The sequence below is a fragment of the Halichoerus grypus genome, chromosome 7 (genome assembly GCF_964656455.1).
Source record: "Halichoerus grypus chromosome 7, mHalGry1.hap1.1, whole genome shotgun sequence".
NCBI classification, from domain to species: Eukaryota; Metazoa; Chordata; class Mammalia; order Carnivora; family Phocidae; genus Halichoerus; species Halichoerus grypus.
In genome coordinates this window covers 97,230,565-97,249,765 of record NC_135718.1, presented here as the reverse complement: position 1 = coordinate 97,249,765, position 19,201 = coordinate 97,230,565, and the positions used below count along the sequence as shown (strand labels likewise).

General features: G+C 41.2%; 1 protein-coding gene across 3 annotated transcripts; it reads left to right on the top strand.

Moving 5' to 3' along the window:
* The first annotated feature begins 58 nt into the window (after window positions 1-58).
* Window positions 59-16,993, top strand: TADA1 (transcriptional adaptor 1). Of its 3 annotated transcripts, none has more exons than XM_036076725.2 (8): window positions 59-244; window positions 4,992-5,083; window positions 5,351-5,416; window positions 9,777-9,874; window positions 11,539-11,748; window positions 13,016-13,167; window positions 15,148-15,310; window positions 15,760-16,993. In XM_036076725.2, the coding sequence occupies exons 1-8, from the start codon at window positions 171-173 to the stop codon at window positions 15,910-15,912; spliced, it is 1,008 nt and encodes a 335-aa protein (XP_035932618.1). In that variant the 5' UTR covers window positions 59-170; the 3' UTR covers window positions 15,913-16,993. The 3 variants fall into 3 exon arrangements, with proteins under 3 accessions (XP_035932618.1, XP_035932619.1, XP_035932620.1); XM_036076726.2 differs by having other exon boundaries at window positions 197-244; window positions 11,544-11,748; XM_036076727.2 differs by lacking the exon at window positions 59-244 and adding an exon at window positions 473-872 and having other exon boundaries at window positions 11,544-11,748.
* Window positions 16,994-19,201: the final 2,208 nt, after the last annotated feature.

Here is a 19,201-nt window from a genome sequence, read left to right as displayed (position 1 = left end):
CTTCAGGAAGGCGGGCGGAGCCGAAAACCAAATAAACGTCTTCTGAGCGACTGGGGGCGGGACAGACCGGAGCCGACCGAGCCTCCAGCGCCGACTCTCGCCGAATTGGTTTTTCGGTTGTTGGTCACTGTGGCAGAGCCGTCTGCGGTCGGGCTGAGACGTGGGGAGCAATGGCGACCTTTGTGAGCGAGCTGGAGGCGGCCAAGAAGAACCTGAGCGAGGCCCTGGGGGACAACGTGAAACAGTAAGAGCTGTTCTGGCGCAGCCTCCAGGTCTCCGCGCCGGTGCTCCCCTGGCTTCGGGCTGCCGACCCGCCCTGGAGACACCCCTCGCCGCCCCGAGGCCTGTGGTGCCTCGCGTCGCGGGCGGCGGGGCCTCCGGGTTTCTCGGGCCAGAGCCGGGCGTGCAACCCGTACTCGCCCAGCTGGAGGGGCCGGGCCTCCCTGGCTCCCTCGGGGCTCGGGCGGGCGCCTTCGCCCGGGACTCTCTGCCCGGGGTGGGGCGGGAGAGGCGCATTCCACGCCCAAGGGCCTACTGAACGGTTGCGGGCCCCTGCGCTGAGTTCGGGACGCGTGAGGCCTGCCCCGGGCCGAGTGACCGGGAGCCCGACGCGCCCCGGCTGGAGCGGGCACCGCGCGGGGCGGCCCGCCCCTGGAGGGCTTCCTGGAGGCGGAAGCTTATTGAGGTCGGGGGAAGTGTAGACCCTGCGCTGTAGAGCACTGACAGCAATTTCGGAAGGCGGACAGACCCTCCGGTAACGTGCCGAGCACCACTGCGGTTACAGTGATGATCTCAGTAGCGGACGTTATTTGAACACCTTTTAAGCGCTCTAAATGTACTGTCTCATCTAAGCCTCACAACAGAGATGTGAGGTAGGTACAGTTGTTGCTCCCGTTTGATGGATGTGAAGACTGAGATCCAGAGAGGTTATGAACTCTTCCAAGAGTCGCTAGGCCTCTCGTGCCTGATTCCTGGCACTGAAACCTTACAAGGGGTTCCAAAGGAACCTGCACCCGGCCAGACGTGGGCTAGAGCGGGGGACCGAGTACGCAGGCAGGGCACATGCTGAATGGCGGGATGTACGAACAATATTCAGCCAAGGCCGAAGCCGAATAATGTATTTCTGAAGTACAAGGACGAGTTTGGAAGTTTTCAGAACATGAATCGTTATTACAATTTTATTTTTTAAAAATATAGGAAGCAAATTTTAAATGTTTAAAATTGTAATGCCTGCGTTGTTGCTGCTAGGTGGCTTCTGTGATATTCCACACATTTGCATTACACAGTAGATGGTCACTCAAAAATGTTGCTGGAGGAGCAAGGCATTTGGGGGACACTTTCTTCTTCTCTTTTTTCTTTATATTCTTTGTTATAACTAGATTGAAGTTACTTGGATGTCATACATCATTTTGGAATTTTTCCTTTCTGTGAAGTTTTGAGGTGGTGGAGTTGACATTCTGCTTTTTATCCTGGCAAGATATGCAGAATTCCCATGTAAGACTTTTTGAAACACTCATGGCCTAAACAGAATAACCAGAAACAAAATATAATTTTTTTAAAGATGTATTTGTTTATTTGAGAGAGAGAGAGAGAGAGCAAGAGCTGGAGGGGGAGAGAGAATGCTAAGCGGACTCCGTGCCTGAACACTGATCCCGATCCTGTCCTGGGGCTCAGTGTCACCCTGAGATCATGACCTGAGCCGAAATCAAGAGTCTAACACTTAACCAACTATGCCACCCTGGCGCCCCAAACAAAATATAATTCTTAAAGATTATTTTAATGTTATGAACGTTAAACTTCTACAGACACTAGCATTAAAATCTAATCTATTATTTTGGCATCATTATTTAATTTTTCTGAACATTTATTGACTCCCAAAGATAAAGTATTCTACCTAAAATTACATTTTAATATTCATGTTTACTGTCAATTTCTTTGCTTAATTAATTGAAAATTAATTATTTTAATAGGTAAAATTAACAGTTTTCACAATTCATTAAATACTATACTTTGTTACTTTTGTAACACTGACTGCTAAAATTTACATTTTTAAGCACAATTGACTTTTTACTGTTATGTCTAGGATGCTTAAAGTATTTGAAAGTATTTCCATACTCTAATAAATTTGCAAGACCTGGCTGTGTGTGATTTACTGATTAGATGTGATGGTGACTTCTGTGATCCCACACATATCACACAGGGTTGCCAGAAATTTGAAGTTAGTATTTCCTATTTGGTCTTTAAAGGCCAATGCTGGTTATCAGATGTTGGTCAAATATAGGTGCTAAAGCTGAATTTGGTGCATCTGTAGCGTGAATCTCCACTAACAATGCAATCAAAATATGCTTCGGTGCCAGGAATAGTTAATGGCACAGTGTTCTGTATTTTTCCATTCTCTCACTGTCTTTTCCCCCTGCTCCTTAAAAAGTGTCTCTTGGTTGAACACTCTATAATATTGCTATACAGTATTTTCTCATATTTCTTCCATGAGTAGTTTGCTTTGGTTTATATAACTTGGCTATTCAAACATGGTCCTTGGTGGTAGGTAGAACAGAGAGAGTGTATAAGGAACCCAGAGAAGAGTTGTTTTCTATTTATCTAGTGGTCCAAGTGCCTTTACGTCAGGTTGCATGCCCACATCAGCTTCTAGAAGGACATGGCCTTTGCTAGTGTACTCACTTTGTGTGGTACCCAGGAGAGTGTCCTGTTCAGAGAGGTGTTGGATTTTTTGGTGACTTGATCACGTTATTTAGTTTTCTCTAAGTATCTTCAGTGCTTCCTAGTCTGACCCACTTACATTTCTCTTCCATCATCCTCACCTTCGTAGAGGTTGACTAATTTTTTCCCCAGCTGTTGAGGAAAACAGTTATTTGTTCATAGCTATACAGCAAGGTAACACAGAGACCAGGATTGGGGAGCAGGTCTTCCAAATCTTGGAAGGGATGCTCGCTATTTGGGCTAGAAAGTTTGCTATTGGAGAAGATAGGTAGTATCATGTTGGTAGAGCTTCCTGATGGAGCCTTGTTTTACTTACAAGTTCACACTCAAAATACAAATACATTTGCATCTTTCTTGTAAAATAGTGACACGGGGCTTTTAAGTAACGAAATTTGTCTCCTGTTACTATCTTTTGTTGGATAGAATGGGCTTGGAAAAGACTTGTTTTTTCTGTGGAGCTTTATTTCATTTCATAATTGTTCCTGTCTTTAAAAAAAAAAAGCATTTAAGTGTCCATTGTTGGGAAGTTATTGACTAACGAGTGTAGGAGTATCAGGTGAAAAGTGGTGCCAAACTCTAAAACTAAACATACTTTGCTGTTGAGTGAAATGGGTCTTGGGCAACTTTGACTCCCTTAAAGCTTATAGTTTTCTCCTGGAAAAAAAGAATGCATGTAAACCCAAAGCTTTGCATGCGGTTACATGCATACATGGCCGGTTAGATACAGAGACACATACTAAGATGACTTGAAGCTAATCTGTGTTCAGGAGAAGCCCTGCCATGGGTATAATAAGGCAGTGAGAGCATTAAACCATCTTTTTTTTTTCTTTTCTGTCAGGAACTCAAGTGAGCATCAGAAAGTAGCTAAGTGTGAATTGAAAGTGATTGTAAGACATGGACTGAGTAATTTTTAATTCTGTTTCATGAGCAGGGAGCAGCTTCCTTAAACACAGAATCAAAGGCTGTGGATGTGAAAAGTCATATTTTGCTCCTATTTCTAATATTAAGGTATAAAGGGTCAATCTTTTTTTTTTTTTTTTCCTGCTAGTTAACTGGTACCTTTTATGATTAGTGGTTGGTTTTCACTTTAAAAACCACTAAGTTTCTCATATCCACAGGTATTTTCTTTGTGGTGAGGTGTTTATGTACTCAATACTTCAGCCAGTTAGATTAAAACTTGAGTTCATTTGAAAGGAAGGAGGTTACCAGGATCAGTATTAATGACCACTTCCAAACCCATAAAACACATACACCTTTTAAAATATAATTTTTTCTTATTGGGGAATGATTGACATATAACATTATATTAGTTTCAGGTATATAACAAGTATTCTAAATATATTGCAAAATGATCATCACAGTAAGGAGTTAAAACTGTCATGATACTACGAAGTTTTTTTCTTACGAACTTTTAAGATCTCTCAGCAACTTCCAAATATACAATACAGTATTATTAACTATAGTTAATAATTAGAAAATTAGTGTATTTGAAATTAATATTTAAAAGTTAATACTTTTAATAATAATACTTTTAAAATATAAATCTTAAATGTAGGATTCTGGAGGGTAGGTCTTTTAGAAAGTTAACAGAGAGGAAGGAAAGGTACAGCTGTGGCTTTTGACTGATTGATTCATGAGCCCAATTATGGGCCTACCTGTCAGTCCCTTTTGGGAAAAACTTTTCTTCCTTCTCCTTCTGTTGGTATTCTGATTCCTAGGGGTATTGGTTTTCAAGGCTGCCATAACAAAATACCACAGTTGGGGTGGCTTAAATAACAGAAATTTGTTTTCTCATCGTTCTGGAGGCTGAAGTCTGACATCAAGGTGTCATCAGGGTTGTTTTTTTCTGAGACCTCTCCCTTTAGCAGGTAGATGGCCACTGTCGTGTGTGTGTGTGTGTGTGTGTGTGTGTGTGTGTGTGTGTGTGTCTCCTAATCTCTGGCCACTCTGTGGTGTGTGTGTGTGTGTGTGTGTGTGTGTGTGTCCGTCCTAATCTCTTCTTACAAGGATACCCATCACATGGGCCTAGGGCCCATCCTGAAGACGCCATTTTAATTTAATTACCTCTTTAAAGGCTTTGTCTCCAAATACAGTCACTTCCTGGGTGCTGGGGGGGCTAGGGCTTCAACATATGAATTTGGGGGGAGGAGCACAACTCAGCTCATTATTCAGTAGGGAATGCAAAATTTCCTTCCCTGGGTTTTGGAGCAGGTAAGGTGAATTTGGGAAAGAAGCAGACCCCTTGGTTCTTAATACTGCCTCTGCCTTTGCAGATACTGGGCTAACTTAAAGTTGTGGTTCAAGCAGAAGATCAGCAAAGAAGAGTTTGACCTTGAAGCTCATAGACTTCTCACACAGGATAATGGTAAAATAATTATCTGGGGAGTTATTTTACTGTTCTGAAGTTTTCCCAGATTTGAATAAGTGGCAAATAAGTAATTGCAATACATTTTGTAGTCTTCTCACTTAAAAAAATAAAATTGGGTTTTTAGTGGTGTGTAAGATTACTTTAATAATATGGATATTTAAAGTGTAAAGAATGGCAGGATAGGGGATAATCCAAAGTCAAATAATGGTTTCCTTATGTTTTAAATATTTTGTATTTGATTTGTGACAATCTTCCCTTTTTCAGTCCATTCTCACAACGATTTCCTCCTGGCTATTCTTACGCGTTGTCAGATTTTGGTGTCTACACCAGGTAAGGGAGTGGAAATATTTCCAGGGATGTCAGTTAGCAAAGCCATGGAGCACTGGGCTTTAGCTTCCTTTAACAGACACATCTGTTGTTTGCAAATGAAATGGTCTTTGAACTGCTCAGAAGAAAACATGTATTATGTAGGTACAGATTGTTTTATAGAACCTTTGTGCAGGTGATTTCCCTGCGCTTATATTGACTTTTGGTCTTCACTGTTCACTCAGCTTGATTTTCAGTTACTTAAATGAAAGACGAGTGAGGAAGAGGGTGGGCGGTCAGGATGGAGAAGCTGAGGCAGCCGGTGTTAGGAGAGAGTTTCCACAATAGAGGGAAGGTGAGGTAGGATTCGGTGGAGGGGCAACCACATGGTGAAAACCTGGACTTTCACCTGTATTCTCAAGTAAGATAGTAGCACCTGGAAGGTTAGAGCTGCAGCTTGTGGGGGAGGTAGGTAGAAGCTAATTCTGCCACTTCACCCTGGATAGGTATAGAGAGAAACAGTGACTGCTTTGCCCCTAATTTTTTGGAGCTTAAGTGGTGCAAGTCACTTCTTTCAACCATCTTATTTTAATCAAGTAGTCAAAAATAAAGAAATACATTAAAAATTTGCCTTACAATTAAACTTGTCCTGAGCTCTTGTTAAAAACTTGGATTTATAGGTACCTCCTGCTGTAGATTAAGTTGAATATTTTTGTTTTTAAAGGACCCATGGTGATTGTGACGGTCATCTTTATGTAGAAGTGACTACTAGTATTTTCTGTTGTTTCTCTCTGCTAAGCTCTACTGTGTGATAAAGAATTCAGACACAATCTCCTCAAGTCCAAGTCCTGCACACTCCAAGAAGTTGTCGTTGGTGTAGAGTGGTGAACAGTGAGCATTTGTTTATGGAGAGTGGGGTTCGTAGGGGCTGCTTCCCTTACCCCACACTGCCCCTTGCTGTACATTGTTACATGTGTCAGATTTCTGATGTTGTGTTTTCTTTAGATAGAGGTGGACTTCAGCTAGTGAGATCGGAAAGATGGTCCACTCCTTTGTGTAAAATGTAATTTGATCAGGAAAGCCAACATTGTGAGAACTAGACCTTGCTTTTTACGTAGGTATATTCTAAAGGGGCATATGTGCAAAAGGTGAGTGGTATGATTGGGAGTAAAAACCCTGGTTGATAGGAGTCAAGAGACTTAGGTTCAAGTTTAGGTTTTGCCGCTAGCTTAGGTGGTATAGTTAATTATTGGGTGTTCTTAGCTTTCACATTTATAAAATACAGTAACATTTGCCCTATAGATAGATATAAAAAAGCGGACGAAAGAACATGTGAAAAAGTGCCCTTGAAATTAAAAAGTGCCGAACAAATACGAAGTGGTGTTAGTAAATGTTAAGTGGCTGATTCTAACTAAATAAAGCCTTTGATATTCAGGAATGTTTGTTAGTGGTGATTTTAAAATAAATGATGAAACATTTGGAATTTGAGAGGTTATTTCTCTGTCCGACACCCAGAATATATTTCCTCAGAATGAAATTAATAGTTGCTGGCAACAAAGAGATGATTTCTATTAAAAGTGAAATAGAGAAATAGTTTTTTGTATGTATAATACTTAGGGATGGGTTTTCTGTTGTTCTAAGCTAGGCAGGAAGGATGATTTTAATAATATTGATCGAGTGACCTCAGTGCAACAGACACTGTGCGCTCTTTTTAAACTTCGCAACAATTCTTTAGGGTAGGGGTTAGCCTCTTTTTGTATGGACTAGGAAACAAACTTCAGAGAAGACAAAAAGAAATGAAAGCAAAACTTAACTGACACCTTATCCAGCCAGTAAGTGGAAGTGTTGGATTCCCACTGAAATCTGCCTGCCGCTGGAAAACTGTCCTTGTTGTCAGTCAGTCCTTCCTCACTGTGCTCTGCCTCCTCGCTTGGAATGTGAACACCCAACAGCCAGGCCATCCAGCACGAGTCGGTTTCTCTGGGAACCTTCTGCGATTGGCTGACCTCATCAGTGAGACATTTGACGAGGTGGGGAGGAGGAACTTGACTTCCCAAGCACTTCTCCCCCCGCCCCTTCTAACTCCTGTCTAGTTTACATGCAGTGTTACATTAGTGTCCGGTGTACAATATAGTGATTCCACACTTCTGTACAGTACTCAGTGCTCATCATGATAAGTGTCCAAACAGCCCTTTTTTTAACTGACAAACTTGGAGTATTTTTTTTTTTTTTTTTTTTTTAAAGATTTTATTTATTTATTTGAGACAGAGAGAATGAGAGAGAGAGAGCACATGAGAGGGGAGAGGGTCAGAGGGAGAAGCAGGCTCCTTGCTGAGCAGGGAGCCCGATGTGGGACTCGACCCAGGGACTCCAGGATCATGACCTGAGCCGAAGGCAGTCGCCCAACCAACTGAGCCACCCAGGCGCCCCTGGAGTATTTTTTTTTAAAGCTTTAAAAACTCATTCTTCAAAAAACATCAAGATGGAAATAATGTCATTGCTTAGATGATGAGTGGTGTTTTTTTTTTTTTCTGTCTTATAAAAGTTTTGGGGGTAATTTTTTCAAGTGTACTGTAATGAGCTTGGATTACTTTGATTTTTTTTTTTCTTTAAACTATATATACATACACTCAGGGTTAGAAAGAAATGATACAGAAGGTCTGATAATGAAAAGTTTCTTCCCACTCCTAGACTTGTTCTCAAAGACAACTACTTTGTTTCTTGCTCTTCTGGTGGGACTTTGATAGCTCCTCACTGGAGCTTAAATCTCTTTCTGGATTTACTGATTTTAGACATCTGTCTTAATGCTTTGTGTTTGTGAGATTTCCTCAACTCTTTCAATCTTTCTGTCCAATGCATTCTTTTTTAATTAATATTTTATTTATTTATTTGAAGGAGAGAGAGAGTACAAGCAGGGGGAGCAGCAGAAGGAGAGGGAAAGGGAGAAGCAGACTCCCTGCTGAGCAGGGAGCCTGATGTGGGACTCAGTCCCAGGACCCTGGGATCATGACCTGAGCTGAAGGCAGACGCTTAACCGACTGAGCCACCCAGCCCCCCCCACCCCCTGCCAATGCATTCTTTAATTCAGCAATTTTTATAATATCTTCTTTTTGTTTTATGGATATACATCTTTTCAAACTTCTCTGAAGATACCAGTTAGAAATTATTTGAGGTCCTTTTTGTTGCCTGAATTCTTTAATCTGGGACCTCTATTTTCTGTTTGTTTAGCTTGGTCTTTCTGATCATGTTACAGATTATCGTCAAATGTCTGCTGATTCATGTTTAAGGATGAAGCATACAATGCCTGGGGATTTTGTTTTAGAGTGAGCTGACGGGAGGCCAGCTAAACTGGTGTCTCTCAAATGCCAGCACGCAGAGAGTTGTGCTCTAGGGTGCCAACATCCCTACCAACTACCTTAGTAAATCCCAGAAATTTTGTTCAGTTTAACTAGAGGAGAGTCTTCATTCTCTTGCCCCCTCTCCCCCTTCCCCCTGCTGTTATAAATACTGCACTATGTATGGACGTGAGCAGGGCTGGCTTCGCGGCCTATGAACTGCCCATGAACTCCGAAGGACCCCATACTTGGCTTAGGGCTCTACTGTGGTTGTTTTAAAATTGTAAATATTTGAACAAAGGACCCTGCATTTTTATTTTGTACTGAGCCCACTGCTAGTGGTGAGGGAAGGGGTTTGTGTAGATGATTTTTGATATAGCCCTTCCATTAATCTTGTTTTTAGCTTTACTGATCCCTCCCTGGTTTCCACTGTACTTACCTTCTCCAAATCCAGATTTTTTGTGGATTTCTGCTACACAGGTTGACTGGTTTCTGCATTTCCCAACCTTACCTAGCCTAGGTTCTGCTGGGTTACGGCTTCCATGTGTCTGCTTGTAATTCAGCACCTTTTTAGCTCATTGTTGAAATTTGTTGAGATCTCATCTTGTTTCACTCATCTTCCTTTTTGTCACCATTGTGGATATGTGCTGTTTACTTTCCACTGTTATCATTTTTAGTGGGGTCTTGGAAGAGAGAGGAGATAAATTCATGTGCTCTGTTTGCCATTTTGAACTAGAAAATTCTGTCCTACTTTTTTGATACTACTGCTACTCATAAGCAAACAAAGCACCCAATCAACATTAATTAAAATATGGAAAACAAATTTGTCTTTATAAAGGAATAATTTTGTTAACAGCTGAAAAAAATGTGATTTGAGAGGATTCATAATTTTGTTTAGAAAGTAGAAAGAGAAGATCTGAATTTAAGCATTTATTATTTATTTTCATTACTTGAGCATTCCGTACTTTTTTAGCCCAAAATGAAAACAAACTTGGCAGTTGACAACTGTCATTATTTTCTCTTATGGTTATGATTTTTCTCTCTCACAGAGGGTGCTGGATCTTTGCCCTGGACGGGGGGTTCTGCAGCTAAACCTGGAAAACCAAAGGGGAAGAAAAAGCTTTCTTCTGTTCGTCAGAAATTTGATGTAGGTTGTTACTCAATAGATCTTGATAACAACTGATTTAAATGCTGGTGTGATGAAACTGGCTTTAGTTTTTAAATAAATCTTAAAATACTGGTAGTAGAGTTGAAAAAAAGGGCATGATTCAAGGAGGAAAAATGTTACTGTATTTGAAGTTGATGAGAGTTTCAAAGACTGTGAGTCCCAAGTGTCTGAATTTTTATAATTCTAGTTTGTTATTACATAAATATTAATGTTTTCGTTAGTACCTAATGATTTTTTAGTGATTCAAAAAGTATGCCTGTATTCTTTCTCCTCTTAAATATTTTTCTGGAATGAATGTTTCTTACATTGAAGACTTCTGTTCCATGGCTCCGGCATGCCTGGAGGCCTCTGGTAGGATCCTGGTGATGCCCAGCTAGGCCCTGAGCCTTTGGGGATCAGCAGAGAAGTCATGAAGGCGTTTGGCTATAAAATTTGTAAACATTTTAGAATAACTTGCTTTTTTGTTTGTATTTGGGGAAGGAAGTTTCTCAAAAGTATTCCTTTTATAGATTTGACTGGTTGTTGATAGGTTTATTGATTAACATCAACAAACATTTGTTTCTACCTTTGCTCTGTGTTTTCTATCAATCATATTCAATCTGGAGGGCATCAGTATCTCCAGAGAGGCATACCTTGGTTTAAAAAGGGATGTTTGCTATACAATACAGTTTTATACTTGGAAAATGGAAAAACAGCCAGTGTTTCTTTTGTAATACAAACTTCCAACAGGGACAGGTCATGTTCGCTACCAACAGCACATCTCCCACTGATGAAGGAGAATACAGATGGGCTATCTGAGTCCACCCGAGGAAGGCAGAGGCTTTATGGGTGGGGAAAGATTGAGAAACACTGGTTTATTTTATTTTTTTTAAGATTGATTTATTTATTTTAGAGAGAGAGAGTGTGCACACGCGCGCTCCTGCAAGCAGGGGGAGGGGCAGAGGGAGAGAGAATCTCAAGCGAACTGCCTGCTGAGCGCAGAGCCCTACTTGGGGCTCAATCTCATGACTCTGAGATCATGACCTGAACCGAAATCAGGAGTCAGACAGGCACTTAACCAACTGAGCCACCCGGGCGCCCTGAGAAAAACTATTTTAAATAATGAGAATGACTGTGTCTTAGTGAGATTGTGTGTTGAGGATTTTAAGTAGAAGATGATATAAAGTAGTTACAGAGTCTGGTGTTCTCTTGGAATACCTGTTATTAGATCTGTCATGTTGGTTGGCTAGGCTTTTTAGAGCATAATTGGAGTATTACTATATATTTCTACTTTCAGAACTTGCTTATTTACGAGTATACTTAAAATGCTCTGACTTGTTTGAAAATAGTTTTATATCTTCTCCTTTCCCCTAATTGTAATTTTTAGCACAGAGCCATATATTCTGTGATTACCAAGGTATTAATTGAATAGAATAAACTGTGCATACTACCATTATTCCCCTTAATTCATGTCTTCATTATTACTATGTAATGGGTGTGAATCTGCGATTATTTGTGCATGAGTTACCTTTTTTTTTAACCCCTGTGGTATGGCTTTGGTGGCATTAATTTGTGGGATCTCAAGTCCAATAAATTGGTTACTTTTGTTTGTCTTATTACTTGCCACTGTGATGAATAATTTTGAAAAGTTTTCTTACCCATAGCATAGATTCCAGCCTCAAAATCCCCTCTCGGGAGCCCAGCAGTTTGTGGCAAAGGATCCCCAAGATGATGATGACTTGAAACTTTGTTCCCACACAATGATGCTTCCCACTCGGGGTCAGCTTGAAGGGAGGATGATAGTGACTGCTTACGAGCACGGGTTGGACAACGTCACCGAGGAGGCGGTCTCAGCGGTTGTCTATGCGGTGGAGGTTGGTTTGCTGGTGGCAGAAACAGTCTTACAGGTTGGATGTAACGAGCTTGTGTGTGTTGTTGAAAGTTGGGACTGCAAGAAAAGAACCAAAATGTCGCCATCTCAGAATTGTCATCCTGAAATTATTTTCTTTTGAGGAGAGAAACACCTCATGGTCCAGGCAGTTGCCTTCAGTGAACAGACTAAGCTCTTCAGAGAGGTTAATTATGGCATAACGCTTCTGCTTGACTTGGTGTTTAATTTAACAGGGGAACAGTTTTTAAGGGGGAAAAAAAAAAAGATTGAGAATCCTAAAGATTAAAATCACTGATGTTTGCTGTGGCACGGCATTTAAAAGCATTAGATTTCGTGCCTAAACAGTGGGATTCTTGCCTCAGCACACTGTTTGATCCATTCACTTTATTCATTTAGTTATTTGACAGAATATATTGGGTTCTATAGTGCACAGGTATGCCAGGTGATACTGGGTAATTCCCAATACTTGGGGCCTCCAATTCCTCACATGTACCTCGAAGATCATAATAGCTATAGATCATGAAGTTGTAAACATTGGATGAATTCTGTGTGTGGAAATGACAGAGTATATCATTAAGTCCTCATCATATGAGATGATCTTACTGGTATAGTTGAAAACTACCCTGTTACTAATAGTGGACTGGGACCAGCTCTGTCTCTTTATTTTCACAGACATTTTCCATTCCTCTCTTATGTACTTGGCTCTTATGAAGAGATATTAAATACCTAATTTTTTGCTTATTTCCTATATATCTGCTGTATATGTGGCTTTTGAGAGAGCCAGCGTTCTTTTCATGCAAGGATTTTAGTAGATTGGGCATTATAACCAATAAATCTTAGATCTTGAAACTTTTTTCCTATTTTAAACCAGATTTCAAGGTAGTTTGCCTCCTTTTAAAAATTTCATGTATTTATTTTTGTACTTCTATTTAAAGCTATCTGAAAATTCTTTTTTGAGAGAGGAGCCAATTTAGAGATATAAATAACTTTTTAAATAAATTTCATGTAGAGCAAGCCCATATTAACTAGAACTAAAGAAAAATAGCACACCTCCCTCTTTCCTATACCCTCCTACTCTGGTGTGGCTCTGTGGCTCTTTGGTAAACCTTCAGTTGGCTCCATCATATGCTAGCCTGTCTCATATCTCCATCCACTAAATGCTAGTAAACATTTTTTGGTCAATGGAAGTTTTATGATTTGCTTTTAAACAGGAGTTCATGCTATTTTTCTTTTCTTTCTTGTTTTTACAGAATCACCTTAAAGATATATTGACATCAGTTGTGTCAAGAAGGAAAGCTTATCGGTTACGTGATGGTCATTTTAAATATGCCTTTGGTAGTAATGTAACCCCACAGCCATACCTGAAGAATAGTGTAGTAGCTTACAACAACTTAATAGAAAGGTATATGAAGTTTCTTGTGATTTCACAACCATTCTTTCTAGTTGCTACACTATTACATGTTAGACCCCTGTTAAATAATTGGTTATTATGTTTCTGTAAAGTCTAAAGTACCTTTGAGAGCAGTGCAGTTTTATTTTCTTAAGTTGCATCCTTGCATGATAACTAGTGAATTATTTGGTGCTGTTTATCCGGAAGTGACGTTGCAGAGGCTGCCACATGTGGTTTAATGTGAGTGCCCCCCATTTTCTGAGGTGGAATGGAATGGTTCTCTGAGGCGGTGCGTTTTGATGGCTCCTAAGGGGCAGCACCTGCCTGGTGGTAGAAGTGGGCCAGCCCTCAGTCAGAAGCATGGCCTGTGATTGTTGGGTCAACGTTGGGTATCTTGATGGCGGGAGGAGGGATGGGAGGTGTTTCTCTACGTCCTTACGTGGCTTCTGTAGCTGTAGCTCAAGAGAGTGGCCTGTGCTGAGTGTCATCAGATTGCTCTTGGCAGACCCGGTCTCGGCCCCAGGCTCTGGGATTCCTCTGTCCACCTTCCACGGAGGGCTCCCAGGACTTGTAATGTCCTGAGTCATCACTTTATGAGATGACCTGGATTACCTTTCTTCTCTTCCATGTGTTGTCTCTTTTCACCCCTCCACCTTCCTTTCTTCCTTCCCTGCAAATAATTTAGTCCAAATTTTAAGGCTTTGGGAAAGAAAAAGCAATGATGTAATTTTTCTTGTGGTAACTGCAGTGACTGAATTTCTTTGAGTGCCAGTTATCTGGTTGGTTAGGGAGATGACAGGGAGGTACAAGTTCAGAGAGAAAAGTGTAACTGGGAAGGCTGGTGGGAGTGATGAGGGTGCAGAACTAACAGGAAGGGCAGGTAGGAGATGTGGTAGGAAAGCGTGAAGGCTGGGAAAGCCGAGAAGAGAGTTGGACATAGCAGAGGCGTTGCCGGCACGCGGAGGGGTTGTACCAGGGCCTCCTTCATGGCCAGAGACCTTTCCGTGGCTCACAAGGCCCAGTTTGAAGAGCACTGTCTTAAATGAGGTTCACTACTTATATTTAGGTTGCCAGATGTGAAGATTTCCATTCTCAGTCTCATTCAGGCCTATCTGTGTAGGGGTATTTGTTCTCTTTTGTCATTCTTTTTTAGAAAAAATAAAACCAAAAAAAGCTGGGGGGGGGCGCTCCTTTTAGTGGCTGAATGCTGGGAGCAATGTCTCTGACCCTGCCTGGCCTCCAGAGCTGCCCTCTCTCCCCCACTGGCCAGTCGGGAGGGCTTCTGCCTCGCTGGCGGCAGCTTGTTTCCCCAACAGGGCTGCCTTTGTCTGATGCCCATACCCACGCTCATACCCCGCCTGGGCTTTTGTCTGAGGTATCTCCTCACTGTTGTTTTACCTCCTGGAAGTTCTTCAGAATTGTATAGGTCGTCTCCTACAGTGTTAGGACATAAAAATTATGCCTGACTTCCCTGCTGATACTATATCTGGGTTCTGTTTTGGGAAATTGGCAAGATTTGGATTTTCTCCATCCTCCATTTTTGCCTGTTGCTTATTCTGTGCTCTGTCTTCTTTTCTTGCATGTTATTTTTCAATCCTGTTGTCTCCAGTTACATTTTATCTTCCTCTCCCAAGTCAGTTTTTCAATTTCGTTTTCCTTTAATTCAGGTCTATTTTTTTTTCCCCTGGACTAGAAGCACTTTAAGGGCAGGAGACCATTTTGGCTCAGTATCCTGAGCTTAGTAAATATTTTTAACATTGTAGAGAGAGGAGTGTAAGTGTAGTTGCTGTACATTTTGTTTCCGGCCTGACAGATGGGCTGCCTTTGAAAATTAAAATTACAGGCTACTCAGGTATATGCTAGCTAAAAAATAATTGGGTTTGTAGTTGGGTTTCTCTTTCATTTTAAGATATTTTTAATAAGATGTATTAAAGCCCATTTCTATTCTAGTTGCTCAGTTGTCTCCTTCCTAGTTCCTGGCTTTGTTTTCAGTCCTCCAGCCTTCTCTGCTCCGTGTGCTGGTCCGAACCCAGCTTCTCACCCGCCCCCGGACGACGCGGAGCAGCAAGCCGCGCTCCTGCTGGCCTGCTCTGGGGACACTCTCCCCGCATCGGTGCCTCCAGTCAACATGTACGACCTGTTCGAAGCTTTGCAGGTAACTCTTGGCCCCTTAAGGCTGACCTAGATTTATGGGTAGGTGCAGAGTTTCTTCGAGTTTACAAAGATATTCAGTAGCTTTTCCTCTTCCTGGTTTTGGTTTTCAGTTTTTAGTTTGTCATTAAAACGATTAATACTACCCTCATTTTTCAAATCCAGGGCCCAGGCCTCCTTCCTAACTTACCTCTCCCAGCCCCCATGTCCCCCGTGAAAGAAAGAAAAGGAAAAACATCCTTTTGTTCCCTTACTCCTATTTCAGAAGCTTGTTCTTTCTTTGTTTTCTTGTTATCTAGTTGGAGCTTCATTAGGCTCTGGCTCATAGTTGATAGGTTTGTGCATCTTTTTTGTGAGTGTTTTGTTGATATAACCCTTACTTCTTAATTTTGTATGTTGGAAAAATAAATATACTGACATGTAATTGGACACATGCGAATATTCTAATCACAGGTACACAGGGAAGTCATTCCTACACATACGGTATATGCTCTCAACATTGAAAGGATCATCATGAAACTGTGGCATCCCAATCATGAAGAACTGCAGCAAGACAAAGTCCACCGCCAGCGCCTGGCGGCCAAGGAAGGCCTGTTGCTCTGCTGAATTAGGGTGATTTGAGGGTATGGGACCCTCAGCAAATTCATTGGTTATTGAGAATTGAATGTTTTTTGGGCCCGCATTTCAAGACTGAAGTGTATAGTGTAAATATAAATTTTCCTATGGAAATGTGACACTGAGTACATTTTGTGTTGCTACTGTGAAGCCATTAATAGAAATCTGACTTTGATAATGACCCATATCTCTGTATGTATATATGTGTTCCCAGTTACGGGAGTAAGCACTGATAAAATTCTGTGCCCGGAATGGAGATGTTTTTAGGCATCTGAGGCTTAGTATCCTGTGGTCTGCATGTGAGGTAGATGACCTCCTAGAACAAAGAAGCTGTTATAACTTAGTCTCCATGATCAGCAGGACATCTGTGTGTTCAGTGACAGCATATATTCTGTATCCAGCAAGCCTAAAATTTCTGCCTTTCTTCTAAATAACTGTGCTCTTGCATTTTGGTTAAAATAATCCACACAGTGTTAAAAATCATATACCTCCTTTAGTGACCAGTTTAATTTTTAACAGATAGAGGTATCTCCCCCAAAGTTCATTACAACTCCATAGAAAATAGGACCTAGAAATGCTGTGCTGTTAGACAAAATAAAGTCCTTTCTTTGCATTAAAAACCAAAATAAAAACCCTGGAATGTAGTTAATTAACCTTACAAAGTTTTTTTCTCATAACTTAAGTTTCTTTTATAGTTAATATGCCCAAAGACTTTGATTGGCAAGTTCATCTGTTGATTATTCCTATAGAACATGTTTTAAAAAGCCCATGTAGACATACTGGATTTATACTTAGAAATTCCCCAATTCCTATGCAATATCTGTTTCTCTCCTTTATCAAATGATAAAGTGAAAATAATTTACATTTGGCAGTGTTACTAATAACAAAGTTTGTTTTTTTAGAGGTGATGCTTTTTACTCAAAAGATAGTATTGGTGGTTATATTAGAATGTACAGATGGGTTGTGTAGGTCTAAGTGGTTTATGTATATATGTGTATACATGGCTCAATATTTGGATCTGTGTATTTGATTTTGTACTTTAAATGTGACAAATAAACCTTTTGGGAGAAAACTTTCCTTTTGTGTATTTATTAAAGTAAACATACAAGGAATACTGCCTCCTACAGAAGTTTGAAAAGCCCTGCTCTATGAGATCTTAGCAGACTTTTCAGAGGAATGTGCTAGATGAGAAAGATTAAAGAACGGGTTCCAACTTAGGTATGTCATTTCTTCCTTTTGTGATGTGTAGACTAAAGAGAAAAATTGAACACCTTAGTTTCAGTTCTTGGCACAAGTCTGAAAAGCCCTTCAGAGTTTTAGATCATTTTTCAGATTTAGAAGAATTTGGACTGATACCTAGCTGAATGTAGTGGTTTTGTTTTGGGCTATTTGTACATCTGGGGACTTAATGCTAAGTGTGTGTGAGATTTCATGGGTTCTTCCATGGAGAGCAGCCGGGAGCCTCAGCCATGTCCTGCTGCCTCTTGCAGTGATAGCTTCCGGGGAAGTCCAGACCCTTGCTGCTCTCTAGCACGTGGCCTACATCTGTAGTCACCTACTCTGGTGGGACCGCAGGATACCAGAGGACTCCCTTTGCCTCATATGTTTTGGGCCTTCATGGAAATCTGCTTTCCATGCCGGTTTTCCTCAAGAATCATTTTGTAAAGTGGAAAGATGGGGTTGAAGGTAGAGGGATACTTAGGATTTTTCAAGAGAGCCCCTGAAAGATTTGAACACCTCTGTTCCACCAAAGGTTGGCTCCAACTCTGTTGCCAACTGTGAGATCCTGAGTGAAGTCGTGACTGCTTATTACCAAGCATTTAGAAAAATAACTCTCCTCATGAGGAAAAAGCTGTTAGAAACCAGGTAATTTCAGACTCAGAAGAAAGCGGATTTTTCCTGCAGGAGTGTCAGTAATTGTCTTTTAGCTCCAGGTGTTATCACTATGTAAAACCAGGTTTGATAAGGCCCACCTTACTTTATACCAGGCACCCAGAGTGCTGGCTCAGCACACATTCTCATCGCTTTGACCGCCCCCTGCTGTGATCAACCAAGCAGCCGGTTCTCAGACACCACCACCCCAACCATCGCCTGAAGCCATCAGGACTCCACGATTAACTTTTTTTTTTTTTTAAGATTTTTTATTTATTTGACAGAGAGAGAGGGAACACAAGCATGGCGGAGCTGGAGAGGGAAAAGCAGGCTCCCCGCTGAGCAGGGAGCCCGATGCGGGGCTCGATCCCAGGACCCCAAGATCATGACCTGAGCCGGAGGCAGACGTTTAACCGACTGAGCCACCCAGGTGCCCCGCCACAATTAACTTCTGAAGGATTACTCTGACCATTAGATAAATGCCTGTGTTCTATCATATTTTTGGCTCTTGCTAAAAGGCCTCCAGGATGTAGAATAAGGGTAAGGAAGCTTGGTTTTAGGGGTCAGACTTATGTGCTGTGGCCAACAAATTGGTTCAGCACTTGATTCTGATGGCTTAAAAAAAGGAAAATGTCTGGATTATTCTTGGATAGTAGACTACTACTTACTTAATTGAATCTATGGGCACAGTAAATTGTCAGGACTAATTTGACTAAAAGCACACCATGAAAGGGCATGTAGGTTCTTCATGCTTTCATTTTTAAAGAAATTTATGAAAACAGGATACTAAGTTTTCTTCTCTGTTCATCAACTTGCTAGCATGCCTTCACTCATTTAAGAGATTAATATCCCTTTATGGATTTCCTTCATGTGATTTGTTAATGTACCATCCCTGAGAGCATCTGAAACATGACTGAGTGAGGAAAAAAGCTATTCATGGGGCACCTCGGTGGCTCAGTTGGTTAAGTGTCTGCCTTTGGCTCGGGTCTTGATCTCAGTCCTGGGATTGAGCCCTGTGTCAGGCTCCCTGCTCAGCGGGGAGTCTGTTTCTCCCTCTCCTTCTCCCCTTGCTTGTGCTCTCTCTCTCTGAAATAAATAAAATCGTTAAAAGAAAGAAAAAAGCCATGCATGCCAGGCCTCCCCCCAGCCCCCCACCCCGGACTTTTAATTCAGTTTAAAACCACGTATATAATTTTTCTTTCCTTTGTCTTCAGACACCAACATTTATATTGCCATCCCATGAACACTTTTTTGATTCAAGGATATTACATACAGACACACACACACACACACACACACACACACACACACCCCCAACGTGAATGGAGAATAAAGCGTAAATGATAGTTTGAGGTGTGACCTTTCACAATGCTAGCAGGTAAATAATAAATAAAACCACCATAGCCTA